General features: G+C 47.2%; 1 protein-coding gene across 1 annotated transcript in view; it reads right to left on the minus strand.

The window, feature by feature from the left end:
• The window catches only part of LOC130124454 (ephrin type-B receptor 1-like), a 239,729-nt gene that overhangs the window by 39,303 nt on the left and 183,207 nt on the right, over positions 1 to 17,219 (minus strand). Inside the window, 2 exon segments of the mRNA XM_056293908.1 lie at positions 1,479 to 1,641; positions 12,951 to 13,075. Of these exon segments, the coding sequence (XP_056149883.1) occupies positions 1,479 to 1,641; positions 12,951 to 13,075 (288 nt within the window).

Raw genomic sequence — 17,219 nt, forward strand, 5'->3', positions numbered from 1 at the left:
TTTGGTCATTGGTAGACAAGAGTATCAGTTATTCTGTCTCATGGAAAATCCTTGCAAAGAATAGTGCACATTCAGTTAGGGGTAAAAGATGTAACCTGTGCTTGGCAGAAAAATATTTTATTATTTGCAGACCTGATATGTCCACCTTGAATAACAGAAATGAATTGGCCACCAGCTGTAGACACTGAAAAAAATATCTCCTTTGTAACTATAAGTAAAATGTCTTTACCCCCCCCCCCATTAGACGATACACATATGACATTTATTAGAGGGTTTTTTTAATATATTTTTTAATATTTTAACTGCCTGTCCTTCCAACTGTGCCCCAACACAACCCCAATATATAATTGACATAAATTACCTTGCTATATTTTTAATGTACGCCATTTCAACAGCGCCCTGGCCCCTAAATGCTTTTCAAAACAAACCCCAGTCCCATTGGTTGTAATGTTTTCTACTCCTCCATTGGTTGCTGTGCATCATAAGCACCTACCCCATTGGTTGTTATTACTTGAATGTTTCCTCATCTGATTGGTTGCCGTCTAACCGAAATTAGGGGTGTGACGCTGGACAACGTAAACTGTATGAGTCTTTGTGAATAAAACATTAGCAGCTGATGAGTGTGAGATGCACGAAACAGGCCTGTACTGCCATGTATTAAAATCTTTTTTCCTGTATCGGTGTTGATATATATATATATATATATATATATATATATATATATATATATATATATATATATATATATATATATATATATATATATATATATATATTCAAGCCTATATATACACGTGTATAGGCTATATGAAGCCTCTATATACAGGTGTACCAGTCTATTCAGACATTGTCCAACAATCCGACCTCCCATGACATATGATTAATCACATCAACCACTAATCGCAGCTATGCATTCTGGGATAGCTCTCCAGTAGCAGAAGGGCTGAGTAAAAAAACAAAAACAAAAACAAAAACAATTAGCTAAGCATTTTGGATCAAGTACAGTAAGTTGAACAAACAAAAGACACTCAGCTTTCTAAGTACTAAAAAGCCCCCACCTACACACCCACCCACCCACACCCACCCACACACACACACACACACACACACCTGGACACACACATCTGGACACACACACCTAGACACAACACACACAAACCTGACCGAGGAAATTAATCGAAGCTGTAGAAATAGAAGTGTAATTAAGCATTATGGTTTCAGTCTTACTTACTAATAAACATCCAAAAACAAGAGAAGAGAGAGAGAGGAGAGAGAGAGAAGCGAGATGAGAGGAGAGAGAGAGAGGAGAGAGGAGAGAGGAGAGAGAAGCAAGAGGAGAAGAAGAGAGAGAGGAGATAGAGAGGAGAGAGAGAAGAGAGGAGAGAGAGAAGCAAGAGGAGAGGAAGAGAGAGAGAAGATAGAGAGGAGAGAGAGAGAGAGAAGAGAGAGAGTGTTTCTCCTGGCTCAGCCATCCTTACCATCTGTGAGAGTTTGGAAGCACATCTTGGAGCTGTATTTGCCAAAACCAGCCACGGTCCTTGCCCGCACCTGGACCACATAGACGGTGCCCGGCCTGAGGCCCTCCACGCGGGCAGTGTTGGTTTGGCTCCGAAGCGTTGTTGAATTTGTCTCTGCGTGGTCCTGGATGGAAGTGCCAAACACAGGGGCCAGGTTAGCGATATCAATAATCCATACGGTCAAGATATCGAGCCTGTGGCAGACGGCGAGATGACACTGACGCCGCTAACAGACAAGTGAGCACAGGTGAAAACAGTACGGCAGAGTGACGAGCTCACGCGGAGGGAATGTTTTCGGTCATGTTTCTGCATCTTTCAGCTGGTCAGACTTGAGGAGATACAGGAACATGCACGGAGGCTCCATTACACCACATCAACCATCAATTAAAAGCGGATACAGAAAGGTCAGGCTGACTGCTGAGAAGTACAAGGCAAGAGTTTCACAGGACGCACTAATCATTCAGTCATAACCATTACGCACAAAATAGCAATGCATCCCTGGTCGTCGAGGCTTCAGCCGGTCTGGGCTGAACGCACCTCATCGCCATCTCAACTTCACATCTGATAGGGATTTAATCACAAAACGTGGGCATATCTCACCACACAGCAGGGCAAAACCACATTTATGGGGGGGGTTTAAGCGTGCAGGAATGCACACATTCAAACACAGATACAGCCACTCCACACACACACACATGAACCGTTGTGGTAATTAAAGACGATAATTTCTTCCGAATCACGAGCAGCAACAGTTGTGTGTGAACAGTCGTGTAATAGCGCCGCGCGTTTGTCTCCTCAGATGTGGCGTAAGGGGCGGTTTAATTACCGCAGGAAGTTTGAACGTTCCGGTCCCTGGTTACGTAGCGTCTGAAGTCGCCGGCGTTTTAATTACGACAGTACGCCGCGACCCCCCAGACAGAAGAGCGTTTCATTCTTACATCAGACGCGCCGCTTCAAAACGCTCGGTGCCGTCATCGCTTCGTGTGACGTCTCGACTCTTTTACCTTCCGTCGTCTTTTTTTTTTTTTTTTTTTTTTTGCATCGCTCTCAGATTAAAGATGACAACGAAAATCCGTTTGCGCCCTCCTAAAAACTTGCGCGTCAGTTATTGAGTGTGTCTGTTGTACGTTTGCCTCTTTCTGTGTTTGTGTAATGCAGGCATGCATGCGTTTGTGCAAAGATGGCTGCGAGCTGCAAGTGCCCATACATACCATGCACACACAAGCTCATGCACACACAAGCTCATGCACACACACACTGCTGCATGTTTATGACTAAGAGAGCAGCCACCCATCAGCTCGGTGGTACGGCCGGGACCGCGGGTCCGACTCTCTTTGTGCTGCAGCTCTGCAGCATTCCTCGGGCTAGACAGAGCCAGCCAGTCTGAGGAGTTTGGGGGGCTGCTGGAGGTATCTGCTACGGGGGATCAGTAATTACTTGGGCCTGTCACTTTCCCATAACCCAGAGTGAATACGACAGCCAGAAAATAAGACTGCACCTACACTACACCCACTGCTGCAGACTGCTGATAGCTAGATGCAGACAGGGGGGTGGGGTGGGGGGTGGACACAAAAAATTCGTTGTGTCAGAAAACCAGTGCAAACACAGGTAGGTTATTTTCTAAGCGCGGCAAACATACAATCGCTTAATGTTGGACCACAGCACATCAAACATGTATCGCTGCGCTGAGAGAACGTTCCACGCGTATACAACCCGGATATATGGAGAGGTGGGGGGGGGGGGAGACAGGCGTCGGAGGGAGAGGGAGGAGGAGGAGGAGGATGGAAGAAGATGGCAGGAAGAGATAAGAAACGCGAGGCAGAGGCAGCCCACACTGAAATCATTATCCAATCTGATAGGTGTAATTGAATCATTCCGGTTGCTCCGTCATTGAGCAGATGAGGTAAACACAGCTATGAAATCTGCCCCCCCCCACCCCCACCCCACATAATGATGTGTGCAATCACATTAGCTCTTATTGGACACTCTGTGCTTGATGAAGACAAATGTTAGCCGGGCTAGGAATTTGAAGGTATCACCCCCCCCAGGCTTTCATACTGTCTCTGAGAGGAGAGAAATGCTCATAAATGGAATCGAGGCTGTAACTGGTTTATAAAACTTAATCATTCCACAGACCTCTCTGCCCACTGGACAGTCCAATCTATCAGCTATGCATCGTGGTGGACGTCTGGGTGGCGTAGCGGTCTATTCCATTGCCTACCAACATGGGGATCGACGGTTCGAATCCCCGTGTTACCCCGGCTTGGGTCGGGCGTCCCTGCAGACACAATTGGTCGTGTCTGTGGGTGGGAAGCCGGATGTGGGTATGTGTCCTGGTCGCTGCACTACCGCCTCCTCTGGGTGGTCAGGGCGCCTGTTCGGGGGGAGGGGGAATAGCGTGATCCTCCCATGTGCTACGTCCCCCCTGGCGAAAGTCCTCACTGTCAGGTGAAAAGAAGCGGCCGGCGACTCCACATGTATCGGAGGGGGCATGTGGTAGTCGTCTGCTGCCCTCCCCGGATCGGCAGAGGGGGTGGAAAAAACTATGCATCGTGGTGCATACTAGCGGAGTCACATTCGGGAATGTAAATTCAGACCCCTTGTACTGTTTTAAACTCCTCAACTCACAGAGAAGGACGTCATGACGCTCCGTCAAAGTATTGGACCCTCAATTCGCATATTCATCAGCACTCAGCAGAACATGACGGAGAGAACATGGAGACCGGGTCGGAGTTGGCCTGTTCTCGCTATTTGTCTTTCTGCACAAAACAAAACCACACCCCCATCTGCTGACTCTGAATGGAGGACAGGTGAGCAGACAGATGGCAGAATGCCAATGGGGGAGCATCCCTTGAGGGAGCACCAACCAGGACTGGCCCTTTCATGCTGCCAGTCAAATGGGGACTGTTTGACACACACACATACGCGCCTACATCTGCTGCTTGAAAATGAGTGAGCAGGTGGTGGTGCAGCAGATTTGGGACAGCCAGTATAAGGCCGTGCCAGGAGGGACCTCCAGCTACGAAAGGTTCTCTCCTGCTGTCAGTCAAATGGGGATTAGGAGTACCACACCCTAACTTGCTAAATTAAGGCAAGGTGGCAGGTGCGAGGGTAGATGGGACAGCAGCCAATCAGAAGCCATGCCAGGAGTGACAGACAGGAAATGCTGCAGGTATTCTGGTCTTTGCAGAATTCAGTTGAGATCTGATATAATGGGGGCCAGCAATCAAACGAGGAAATTGTTTATCAGCCTTCAGCTAATAATGAAACTGCGCACAACTTTGTACGGTGGCCACGGACCCTTCATGTGATAAGTCCATCAACACGTGCCTTTGACATGCACCCCAGTGGTGAGGCTGTCCAACCAAACCAACCCCCCCCCCGCCCCGTCGTGAAGAAAGCTGAACCAACAATGCATGCGTGTCTGTGTATGTATGTTATGTGTGTGTGTGTGCTATGTGTGTGTGTTATGTGTGTGTGTTCTTCAAATGCCAACCCCCCTCCCCCCACCCCGCCCCGCCAAAATGGACAGCATGGCCACCTGGCATGAGGACGAACATGGTGTGCTACCATGTGTCCTCTTCTCGGTTTCTCAAGCACACACACACACACACACACACACACACACATAGCGAGAGAGAGGAGAAGGGTGTGTGTGGTACAGAACATTCTAATATTATGTTTGTTGAAATAAAAAAAAGGGATATGCTAATGCCGCTGATTAAAATGTATTACCTCAGGAAAAAAGAAAGGGAAGGGGGAAACACGGGCTAGCAATTTGAATTACAGAGACTAGATGGATTTTATTACCAAATGCAAATAATTACATTTACCTCTTATCTAGGAGGAGAATGGTAATTATTTTTATGGGGAACGGGGTAGCCCCGAGTCAGTATCAATGGGCTTTGAAATGTCTTAATTGTGGGGAGAAATGTGTGCGAAATGTAAAATCAAAACCGAATTAATGGGCCACCAGTGGTTTCACTTCGTACAGTGCTGAGGAATGTGTTTTAAAAGTCAGACGGGATGTGAAAATATCCAAAAAATAATAATAATAATAACTGAGTTGTTTTTCACGCTGTTGTACGTGCTGAATTCAAAATGAATGGCTCCCTGGACCACAGCACATTTTTCCACGGAAAATGTCCCGCTGGAACACCCACTGAGCTTGAGAAGACACGCTAAGAATCGTCTAAATCGGGCGTCCGGGTAGCGTAGTGGTCTATTCCGTTGCCTACCAACACGGGGATCACCGGTTCGAATCCCCGCATTACCTCCGGCTTGGTCGGGTGTTCCTTCGGACACAACGGGCCCTGTCTGCAGGTGGGGAGCCGGATGTGGGTATGTGTCTTAGTCGCTGCACTAGCGCCTCCTCTGGTCGGTTGGGTGCCTGTTCAGGGGGTAGGAGAAACTGGGGGGAATAGCGTGATCCTCCCACGTGCTACGTCCCCCTGGTGAAACTCCTCACTGTCAGGTGAAAAGAAGCGGCTGGCGACTCCACATGTGGTAGTCTGCAGCCCTCCCCGGATCGGCCGAGGGGGTGGGGCAGCGACCGCTCAGAAGAGCGGGGTAATTGGCCGAATACAATTGGGTAGAAAAAGGGGGATAAAAATAAAAAATAAAAAAAAGACTTGTCTAAATCAAGGAAGAAATAAGCGAAGAAGCAGGGAAATTGTTTGCGCCTCCTCTCTCGTGTTTTTTTTTTCCTCCTCCTGCAGAGACCCGTTTCTTTTTTCCGGAGCTCAGCTTTTTGTACGCGTTTGATTCGCCCGGAGACTAACAAACAGGTCTCGGTAAGCTGGAGAGGAGAGAAACAAAGACGCGAGACAGGAGTGTCTGACGGAGAAAATAAGAATACCTAGCTCGTGGGCCGAGGCGGCGCCGGTGCAAGCCTCGCTTTTCAACGGCTTCCATTAAAAATCTGAACATGTCTGCACAACGTCTGCATGTGTGTCCTGGAGTGCTGGCCTTGTCTGAAGGGTGATGGAGAGAAAGCAAAGAATGATAAAAAAAAAAAAAAAAAACGTCCTATTGGAGTCTGAAGAATCGCTGAGTGTCCAGAGATCACAGGAGGATTTCGTTTCAGGGCGCAAAAGTCACATGGTCATTGCCACCAGCACGCCGTGGCTCTCAAAATGATGGACTCGTGTTGGCTCTTCAGCTCTGTCGGTTGTGCTTTTCCTGGTGTGGTCGACAGGGGAGGAGCGACGCCTGACCTGCTGCGAACATTCAAACACTTACAGACAGGTCTGCACCTACACAAAAGCACACACAAACACAAATGAGCACATGCACACCTGCACAAACACAATCGCACACTTGGACATGCATGCACTTCTCACTTGCAGACATGCACAGTGACCCGCTGTGCACTCGGCGAACACAGACAAAGCGCTCAATCTTTGACTTTCTGGAGCAAATTCAGTTACACACACACACACACACACACACACACACACACACACACACACACATACACACGCACACACACACACACACACCATGCAGAACTATCAGTAACCAGACCCAGTGGCTGCTCTGCTCAAGTCTTAATGGAGGGCCTGACCTCCGCTATGCTGAGTTATTTCCACCGGCCCCAAACTCTCAGTGAAACCAGAGAGAAGGAGTACAAGAGAAAGAGAGAAAATGGGAGAATGAGGTTCTCCTTTTTTTGTTGTTGCATAGACCTTTAATTTATTTCACCTCACTTCTCAAATTACAGGGTCCAAAGACCACTCATACAGCAGTGAGAGGGAGGGACGGAGAGGGAGCGAACGAACACCCTCTAGTGTTTGCTACCTCTTCCCTGGTCCTCTTTTCCAAATCGTGTTCCTTTTCAGCCACTATGCCCCTCTCCCCTCTGTTGTCACCCTAGTGTCCATCCTGAGACAGGACAGGCTAAAACCTATGAAGCTGGTGGACCCAACATTTAGCAGTGATCACAATCAGCACTGCTTCCATAGACAGGATGGATCACACACTAAAAACACTAAACAAACCGGGTGGCGTGGCGGGTCTATTCCGTTGCCTACCAACACGGGGATCGCCAGTTCGAATCCCCGTGTTACCTCCGTCTTGGTCGGGCATCCCTACAGACACAATTGGCCGTGTCCGCGTGGTGGGAAGCCCAATGTGGGTATGTCTCCTGGTCGCTGCACTAGAGCCTCCTCTGGTCGGGGGGGGGGGGGGGTAGTGTGATCCTCCCACGTGCTTCGTCCCCCTGGTGAAACTCCTCACTGTCAGGTGAAAAGGAGAAAGGAACAGCTGGCGACTCCACATGTATCGGAGGAGACATGTGGTAGTCTGCAGCCCCCCCCCCCCGGCTCGGCACAGAGCGGGTGGAGCAGAGACCGGGATGGCTTGGAAAAGTGGGGTAATTGACCGGATACAATTGGGGAAAAAACGGGGGGGGGAAAATCCCCCCTTAATAAAAAACAAACAAACAAATATAAACCATACAGTCCTGATGTGCCATGCTTACAGAAATGCTATCAATATATATATATATATATATATATATATATATATATATATATATATATATATATATATGTATATTGGCTGTGTCCATGGGCCACAGCCAATATATATAACTAATGAGTTAGTTACATATATTGAGGAGCACACACACACACACACACACACACAGACACACACACATATATATAGTTGTCTCCAAGTCCAACTTTATATATATATATATATCCGCTTCTCATTAGTTGAGCACTTATAACACCATTGACGGTTTCAGAAAAAAACGCTACATATATACACACACACACACACACACACATATATATATATATATATACTGGTATATAAGGACGTGGGAGGCTTCCTGTGGGATGGAGGATAGCGCTCCACTGTGCTTAAGACTGGCCGAATGTACTGTGCCTGCTGAGACAATCAACTGCAGAACCATAACAGTATGACACCTCGAAGATTAATATCACCATCACCGAGACACATAAAGAGGAGGAGGGGACTGCAAGGCCATTTTTATAAAAAAAAAAAAAAGCCCTGGGTTTTAATGGCTGTATTATCCATCTTTAAAGTCCCCCCCCCCCCCCCCCCCCCCCGTAGCACAGGGTAAAACAGGCAATGTGCAAGGGAGTGTGTTATGGACATGGCCAAAGACATCCCCCCGTAATTGCCTTTTATTACTAAAAGGCCGCATCATCACTTTACGGCAGCGAGGAAGTTCGTGATTTTCTCGACTTCTCCGCCATTCAGCGAATCAGCGGGGAGCAGGGAGAACTGACCTCCGTGGCGTGCAATTTAATTCCCCCTGCTGTCCATATGCAGCAAGCAGGTGAAACTTAAGCACGCACGTTTCTCGAGCCAACGCATCTGAGGCTGCGTCTTCATGGAGACGTGTCGTCACTCCGGTAAAGGCTTGTAAATTTTATGTACTGTGGAAATTGGGAACATGGCAAGCTTATAAGTCTTCTTTTTTTTCTTTCCAGAAATTTGCCATGGTTCGGTTTCCAGTCTCTGGTCCGAAACTTGAGTTATAACAAACACACACACGATTACTTAAACACACGTGCTCACACCCACACACAAACACAGGGACACGAGTACTTCACGTTACAGGGACACAAGTACATCATGTTACAGGAACACAAGTACTTCATGTTACAGGGACACAAGTACTTCATGTCACAGGGATACAAGTACATCATGTTACAGGTACACAAGTACATCATGTTACAGGGACACACGTACTTCATGTTACAGGAACACAAGTACTTCACGTTACAGGGACACAAGTACTTCATGTTACAGGGACACAAGTACTTCATGTCACAGGGACACAAGTACTTCATGTCACAGGGACACAAGTACATCATGTTACAGGGACACAAGTACTTCATGTCACAGGGACACAAGTACATCATGTCACAGGGACACAAGTACATCATGTTACAGGTACACAAGTACATCATGTTACAGGGACACACGTACTTCATGTTACAGGAACACAAGTACTTCACGTTACAGGGACACAAGTACTTCATGTTACAGGGACACAAGTACTTCATGTCACAGGGACACAAGTACTTCATGTCACAGGGACACAAGTACATCATGTTACAGGGACACAAGTACTTCATGTCACAGGGACACAAGTACTTCATGTCACAGGGACACAAGTACATCATGTTACAGGGATACAAGTACTTCACGTTACAGGGACACAAGTACTTCATGTTACAGGGACACAAGTACTTCATGTCACAGGGACACAAGTACATCGTGTTACAGGGACACAAGTACTTCATGTCACAGGGACACAAGTACTTCATGTCACAGGGACACAAGTACATCACGTTACAGGGACACAAGTACTTCACGTTACAGGGACACAAGTACTTCATGTCACAGGGACACAAGTACATTATGTTACAGGGACACAAGTACTTCATGTTACAGGGACACAAGTACATCACGTTACAGGGACACAAGTACTTCATGTTACAGGGACACAAGTACTTCATGTCACAGGGACACAAGTACTTCATGTTACAGGGACACAAGTACATCATGTTACAGGGACACAAGTACTTCATGTTACAGGGACACAAGTACATCATGTTACAGGGACACAAGTACTTCATGTTACAGGGACACAAGTACATCATGTTACAGGGACACAAGTACTTCATGTCACAGGGACACAAGTACATTATGTTACAGGGACACAAGTACTTCATGTTACAGGGACACAAGTACATCACGTTACAGGGACACAAGTACTTCATGTTACAGGGACACAAGTACTTCATGTCACAGGGACACAAGTACATCATGTTACAGGGACACAAGTACTTCATGTTACAGGGACACAAGTACATCATGTTTCAGGGACACAAGTACATCATGTTACAGGGACACAAGTACTTCACGTTACAGGGACACAAGTACTTCATGTTACAGGAACACAAGCACTTCATGTTACAGGGACACAAGTACTTCATGTTACAGGGACACAAGCACTTCATGTCATGTCTCTCTCTCTCTCTCTCTCTCTCTCTCTCTCTCTCTCTCTCTCTCTCATTCACTCACTCTCACACATTCTCACACACTTCACTCTCTCATTCCCTCTCTCTCTCTCTCTCTCTCTCTCTCTCTCTCTCTCTCTCTCTCTCTCTCTCTCTCTCTCTCTCTCTCTCTCTCTCTCACTTTACTCTCTCTCACTCTCTCTCATTCACTCACTCACACACTCTCACTCACTTCACTCTCTCATTCTCTCTCTCTCTCACTCACTCACTCTCTCTCATACTCTCACTCATTCACTTCACTCTCTCTCTCTCTCTCACTCACTCAAATTCAAATTTGCTTTTGTTAGCATGACAAATATACATTTGTATTGCAAAGCATTTTCAGATAAAGGACAAATGAGTGCACGAATACAGAACATATATACATCAACACATGAACATATATGCAGCAACACATGCACTCACTGTCTCTCACACACACACTCACTCTCACTCACTCACTTCACTCACTCTCTCACTTCACTCTCTCTCTCTCACTCACTCACACCCTCTCTCACTCACACCCTCTCTCTCTCTCATTCACACACTCTCTCTCTCACTCACACCCTCTCTCTCTCACTCACACTCTCTCTCATACTCTCTCACTTCTCTCTCTCTCACTCACACACTCTCTCTCTCACTCACACCCTCTCTCTCTCACTCACCCTCTCACTCACTTCACTCTCTCCCTCACTTCACTCTCTCACTCACTTCACTCTCACACACTCTCACTCACTCACTCTCTCTCACTCAATTCAATTCTATGATGCTTTATTGGCATGACTGCATTAATTACAACGTTGCCAAAGCAAAACAGGTCAACAGAGTACTAAAATAAAAACTAAAACAAAACAACAACAAAAAAAGGAAAAAGGAATACATAGATCTGGCAGGAACGTTCAGAAACACTGTCACTCTCACTCACTCACCCACTCACTCACTCACTCACTCACTCACTCACTCACTCACTCACTCACCCACTCTCTCTCACACACACACACTCTTTTCTCTCTCTCTGACAAAAACTCACAATAATTTTTTACAAAGAGAAAAACAAAGCCAGCAAGAGTAAGGTATGATGACAATGAGATCGAAAAAGAGAGAAAGAGGACAGGACAATATGACCTTTCAATCACCTGTATTGCCCAAGAGCAATTAGTAACCGTATCCTCGTTAATTCATTAATGTGTGATTATGCAGCACCAATCTATGTGAGTGGGGACATGCTACATAAACATCAACAGGATTAGCTTTCATTGGTATTCATGAGCTCATGGAAAGCTGTGTAAGTGTTATTTACATGACACTAAGCCGTCTGACAGATAAGGTTTCGCAGGACCAGGGCAATTGGATTCAATTTCATGACGTGTGTGAGGCTATGGATGAAAACTACTGCCGACATCCCCACTACGGCGCAGCTACGGAAGTCTCCAACCGCAAACCTCGCGTAAAAACACGCCTTTTGTTCTCTCTTAATACGTGACACGCACTTTTCCAGGCTGTAACTGCGAACATCGACCCGTAAAGCTCGGTCCCGATGGCTCCCGTGTATGAGATGAGCGAGTGAAAAGGAAAATAAAAGAGAAAAATAAATAAATAATCTTGTATTTAAAGGGTGGAACACAAGTGAAGCTGCACTGAGTTTCGTAGAAATTGTAGTTTGAGATAACAAAGGTGGGGGCAGGGATTGAGGATGGGGGTGGGGGTAGAACAGCAACACTTGCTATGGCTATCGACCAGTTTTTTGGAAAAACAAACAAGGACCTGGAAAAAAAAAGGGAGGAGGGGGTTGGTATCATTATCTTGGGGCAAGGCCTTGGGAGAAGCCTTATAAGTCAATACTGGCGGTGTACGGATGCTGGGGGTAACGAATGGGCCTAAAACAGTCATATTGTGTAGAAGCAGACGGGTCGATGAGCGCCCCCCCCCCCAACCCAACCCCCACGCAATGCATTTTCACAGTGGGAGAGGCTGCTGCGCCGTGCATGTCAGGCCTGAAGCAGAGGTCGGCCCATTCACTTCATCGGCAGTACAAACCAAAGAACCATAGGGGAGATAGAGCGAACATCCTGGAAGAAAACATTATCAACCCGGGGGGACTCGGTTCGCAGACGTCTGGGGGGGGGGGTTTAGATACAGGGTGGTAGTACACATGCTCTGCTCTTTATGCAACAAGTAAGACACAAACGTTTAGTTTCAAACGAGCAGATTCAATCATGGGGCCTTGTACAAATGCATAAGCATGAAGATAGGCAAAACAGATAGATACGTATGAACATACACCATACTCACAAACACACACACACACACACACACACACACACACACACACACACACACACACACACACACACACACACACACACATATATTAGCAATGTTAGCCTACCTTCTCATAGTAGCGCAGCTCGTAGTCCAGAATGATCCCGTTGGGCTGCTCTGGTTGTGGCCATGACAATGTGAAGCTCTTCATGGTTGAGCTGATTTGGTGCATGATGGGAACTATGGAAGGGGCTGGGCACAGAGACAGAGAGAGGGAGAGACAGGGACAATATCAGCAAAGACACTAGAGAATTATTAGAAATCTAAATGGGGCCCTGTGATGGCCCGGCAGCCTGTCCAGGGTGTCTCCTCGCCTGCCACCCAATGAATGATGGAATGGGCTCCAGCATCCCCGCGACCCTGAGAGCAGGATAAGCGGTTCAGATAATGGACGGATGGATACATGGGGGCATCCGTTGACGTGGCGGTCTATTCCGTTGCCTACCAACACGGGGCTCGCCAGTTCAAATCCCGTGTTACCTCTGGCTTGGTCTGGCGTCTCTACAGACACAATTGGGCATATCTGCGGGTGGGAAGCCGGATGTGAGTATGTGTCCTGGTCGCTGCACTAGCGCCTCCTCTGGTCAGTCAGGGAACCCGTTCAGGGGGGAGGGGAGAGAACCGGGTGAGAATAGCGCGATCCTCCCACGTGCTACGTCCCACTGGCGAAACGCTTCACTGTCAGGTGAAAAGAAGCGGCTGGCGACTCCACATGTATCGGAGGAGGCATGTGGGTGGTCTGCAGCCCTCCCGGATCGGCAGAGGGGGTGGAGCAGCGACCGGGACGGCTCGGCAGAGTGGGGTAATTGGCCGGATACAACTGCGGAGGAAAAAGGGGGAGGATCAAAAAAAAAAAATTTTTTTTTTTCAAAAGAACTCTAAATGAAGGCTGGCAGAGTGACTCTCAGAGCCCAACACCACATACAGTCAGGGCTGCCAAGCAGCATCACAGAAAGGCGTTTAAAAGGCCCTCTTTATCCCAAGGCCTCAATTCTCCCTGCTTTGATTGCCTTGCTAGTGTCACACTATGCCCACCGAGAGAACAATCTCTAGCTAATACAACATATGGTGAAGACCCCGGACATTAAAATGCTGTTAAACTGGTATTGTTAAATGTTCACAGTGAGCCGGCTCCCTTTGGAATCAAAGTCGATCTCTCTTTGTGATCACTTTGGCCAAGCTGCAGTCTATTCTCCCTTTCAACCCCAGTACACCTGACTGCACACATATGGGCTGTCAATTAACCGAGAGACTTGGCAATTTCCTGCTTGTTCCCTATCTTTTGTCCTCTACCACTGTCCACGGGCATCACTCCACTGTCACCCCTCCATCATCCCCGGCTGCTCCTTTTTGTGTGTGATTGTGCGTGATTGGACAGAAGGAACACATCACCATCCCTAAGTGTGTACGTCTGCATGTTTATATGTGTGTGTTGGGGGATGTGATAATGAAGTTGAAGGACAAGACGGAGAAGACAGAAAATTCTCATCACTAATCTCCGGTTTGAAGGTTGCAGGTATAACAACCACGTACGCACAAGTGTACACCTTCACTTTGATGGCTTGGTCCCAAACTGTCGTATCGTGGTCCCTACTGAAACAATGCCGCTCCATAAATGACCATTTTCTTTTTCTTTTTTTGGGGGGGGATTCCCCCCCCCCCCTTTTTCTTCCCAAATGTATCGGGTCGCTGCTCCACCCCCTTTGCCGATCCGGGGAGGGCTGCAGACTACCACATGCCTCCTCCGATATATGTGGAGTCGCCAGCCGCTTCTTTTCACCTGATAGTGAGGAGTTTCGCCAGGGGGACGTGGCGCATGGGAGGATCACGCTATTCCCCCCAGTTCCCCCTGCCCCGCTGAACAGGCACCTCAGCTGACCAGAGGAGGTGCTAGTGCAGCAACCAGGACACATATTCACATCCGGCTTCCCACCCGCAGATATGCCCAATTGTGTCTGTAGACACGCCAGACCAAGCCAGAGGTAACAACACAACCGTTTTTCTACTCTGAATTTTAGTTTGTGAGCTTTTGATAAAACTATAGCAGTGAGTTTCACAAGCATCTTTACACAAATTAGTTTTTTTTTATCTATGATGCTTAAAAACATTGGACAGAAACAAGTTACAATTTGAGATACGATACTTTAAACAGTAACTCCACACTTTGATTGGAAAAACTGAAAGAAAGAAAAAATATAGTAGCAGAGTGTAAAATGCTAGCTGGGAAAGTGTACACTGAAAGGCATAACCAAGTAGCTGGAATAGTGTACAGGAATATCTGTACTGAATACAGACTGGAAGTCCCCAAGTCCAAATGGGAGACACCGCCAAAGGTGGTTGAGAATGGCAGAGCTAAGATCCTGTTGGACTTCAAGTTCCAGACTGACAAGCAGGTGCTGGCTAACCAACCAGACATCGTGGTGGTCGAGAAGGGACAGAAGACAGCAGTAGTGATCGATGTAGCGATCCCGAGCGCGGGCAACATCAGGAAGACAGAGCACGAGAAGCTAAAGAAATACCAAGGGCTGAGGGAAGAACCAGATCAGATGTGGAAGGTGAAATCCACAGTAGTCCCGGTGGTAAAAGGAGCACTAGGGGCTGTGACCCCCAGACTGGGAGAGGGGCTCCAGCAGATTCCAGGAACAACATCTGAGGTCTCTGTCCAGAAGCGTGCAGTCCTAGGAACAGCTAAGATACTGCACAGGACCCTCAAACTCCCAGGCCTCTGGTAGAGGACCAGAGCTTGAGGAAGACACACACCACCCGAAAAAGGGTGAGAGGGATCCATCAATTATAACAACCACATCTCCTGCAATAAATCTGCCAGCCATATGCCCCTGCTGGTTAAACTTTTCATGCTTTCTCCACGCTTACGTGTCTAAGTAGCTTTGTCAGACATATCACACGTGCACACAAAAAAGGTATGAAGCCCCCACTGGTCAGACACGCTCTAATCCCAACCAACTACTCCCCCTTTCTTGTCTGTGGTAGCACTACAAACTACCCCCAAAATGCCCAGTTTCAGAGGAATTCTCAAAAGAAGTAAGAAAGTTGTGGAGCCCACAGGATTACTCTTCAAACGGTCATGATTTTCAACATCTCTCCCTGTCTATATATATATATATATATGTGTGTGTGTGTGTGTGTGTTGGAGTAATAACACTCCATCAGTAGCCACAATACAGTACAGTCTTCTGTGTGTCTCCGAAATGCTACTGAAATTGTGTCCCATGATGACGTCATAGGTCAACAACCCATGAATGTGAAAACTTACCTCCTGGTTAGCTGATAGGCTGCACTGTGTAAGTAAATGCGAATATCAGTACTACACATAGCTGGATAACATTTTGTCCTAACAGCATGTGCAGTGAGTGAGCACCAAATGCAAAAACATGTCACTCCTCATGTAGCCAAAAGACTGTCCTGACCAGCTTCGAGCATTAAAACGTGAGGCAAGCTTATTTTCTCCAGGTGCGTTGATGGACACCCTGCCCCTATTTTTTAACACAGCATTGTCATCATAGGGGCTATTTTCATCCAAAGATTATGCTACTATCCCAGCAGTAGTTGAGTTGGTTTTAAAACACCTTTTTTGACGCTCCAGCGAAGTCTGTGGCATTGAGTGTTGTTTCATAAAGTAAACTAAATATGGCTTTCCATAACCATCATAAAAATTCAAACAATTGCAAAGATGTGGGTAGAAATGAAAGGGGGATAAGGTGATTCTATTGTTCCATGGTTATATGCAGATTTTATGTGTGGTATCAAATGTGGTATAAGATGTTCAAAAGATGAGAAAAGGTGATATGAGATGTGATGGATAAAAAACTGTCTTGTTTCTCATACTAAACTGCCCAGTCTTCATTCTACCACACATCCTCAAACTACTTCCCCTAGTAGACTATTTCTGTTCCCTTCTGGGTGCGGCTTAGGAACCAATCAATCTTCTCCTGGATCGCCACCCTTCTCCTGGATCTCTACCTTGTCGTGGTAGAGAAGCTTTGCGTGTACCAATGATCCCAACAGCTATGCCGTCCGGAGCTTGGCTCCTGGTAGGGTCACCCAAGGTGGATAGGTCAAGGGGAGGTCCCAGATGAAGCACAATACAACAAAGACCTCAACGGCGGAACTGGGGGAAGATGTCTCCAGGTCACAACGGCAGTGAAAGCAGATGAATGCTGCAATAGAGGGTGGTCCCCAATTGTCTTGGTTCTCCATGCCATTGGACTCTGGCCACCCCCTGCCAAGGACCGTGTGGTGGCTGCAGGCGCATCAGCCTCACCACGTAAAAAGCTGTCACGTGCCGGCATCCTCCCATTATGCGACTCCAGGATCG

Source organism: Lampris incognitus, chromosome 14, assembly GCF_029633865.1.
Source record: "Lampris incognitus isolate fLamInc1 chromosome 14, fLamInc1.hap2, whole genome shotgun sequence".
Lineage (NCBI taxonomy): Eukaryota > Metazoa > Chordata > Actinopteri > Lampriformes > Lampridae > Lampris > Lampris incognitus.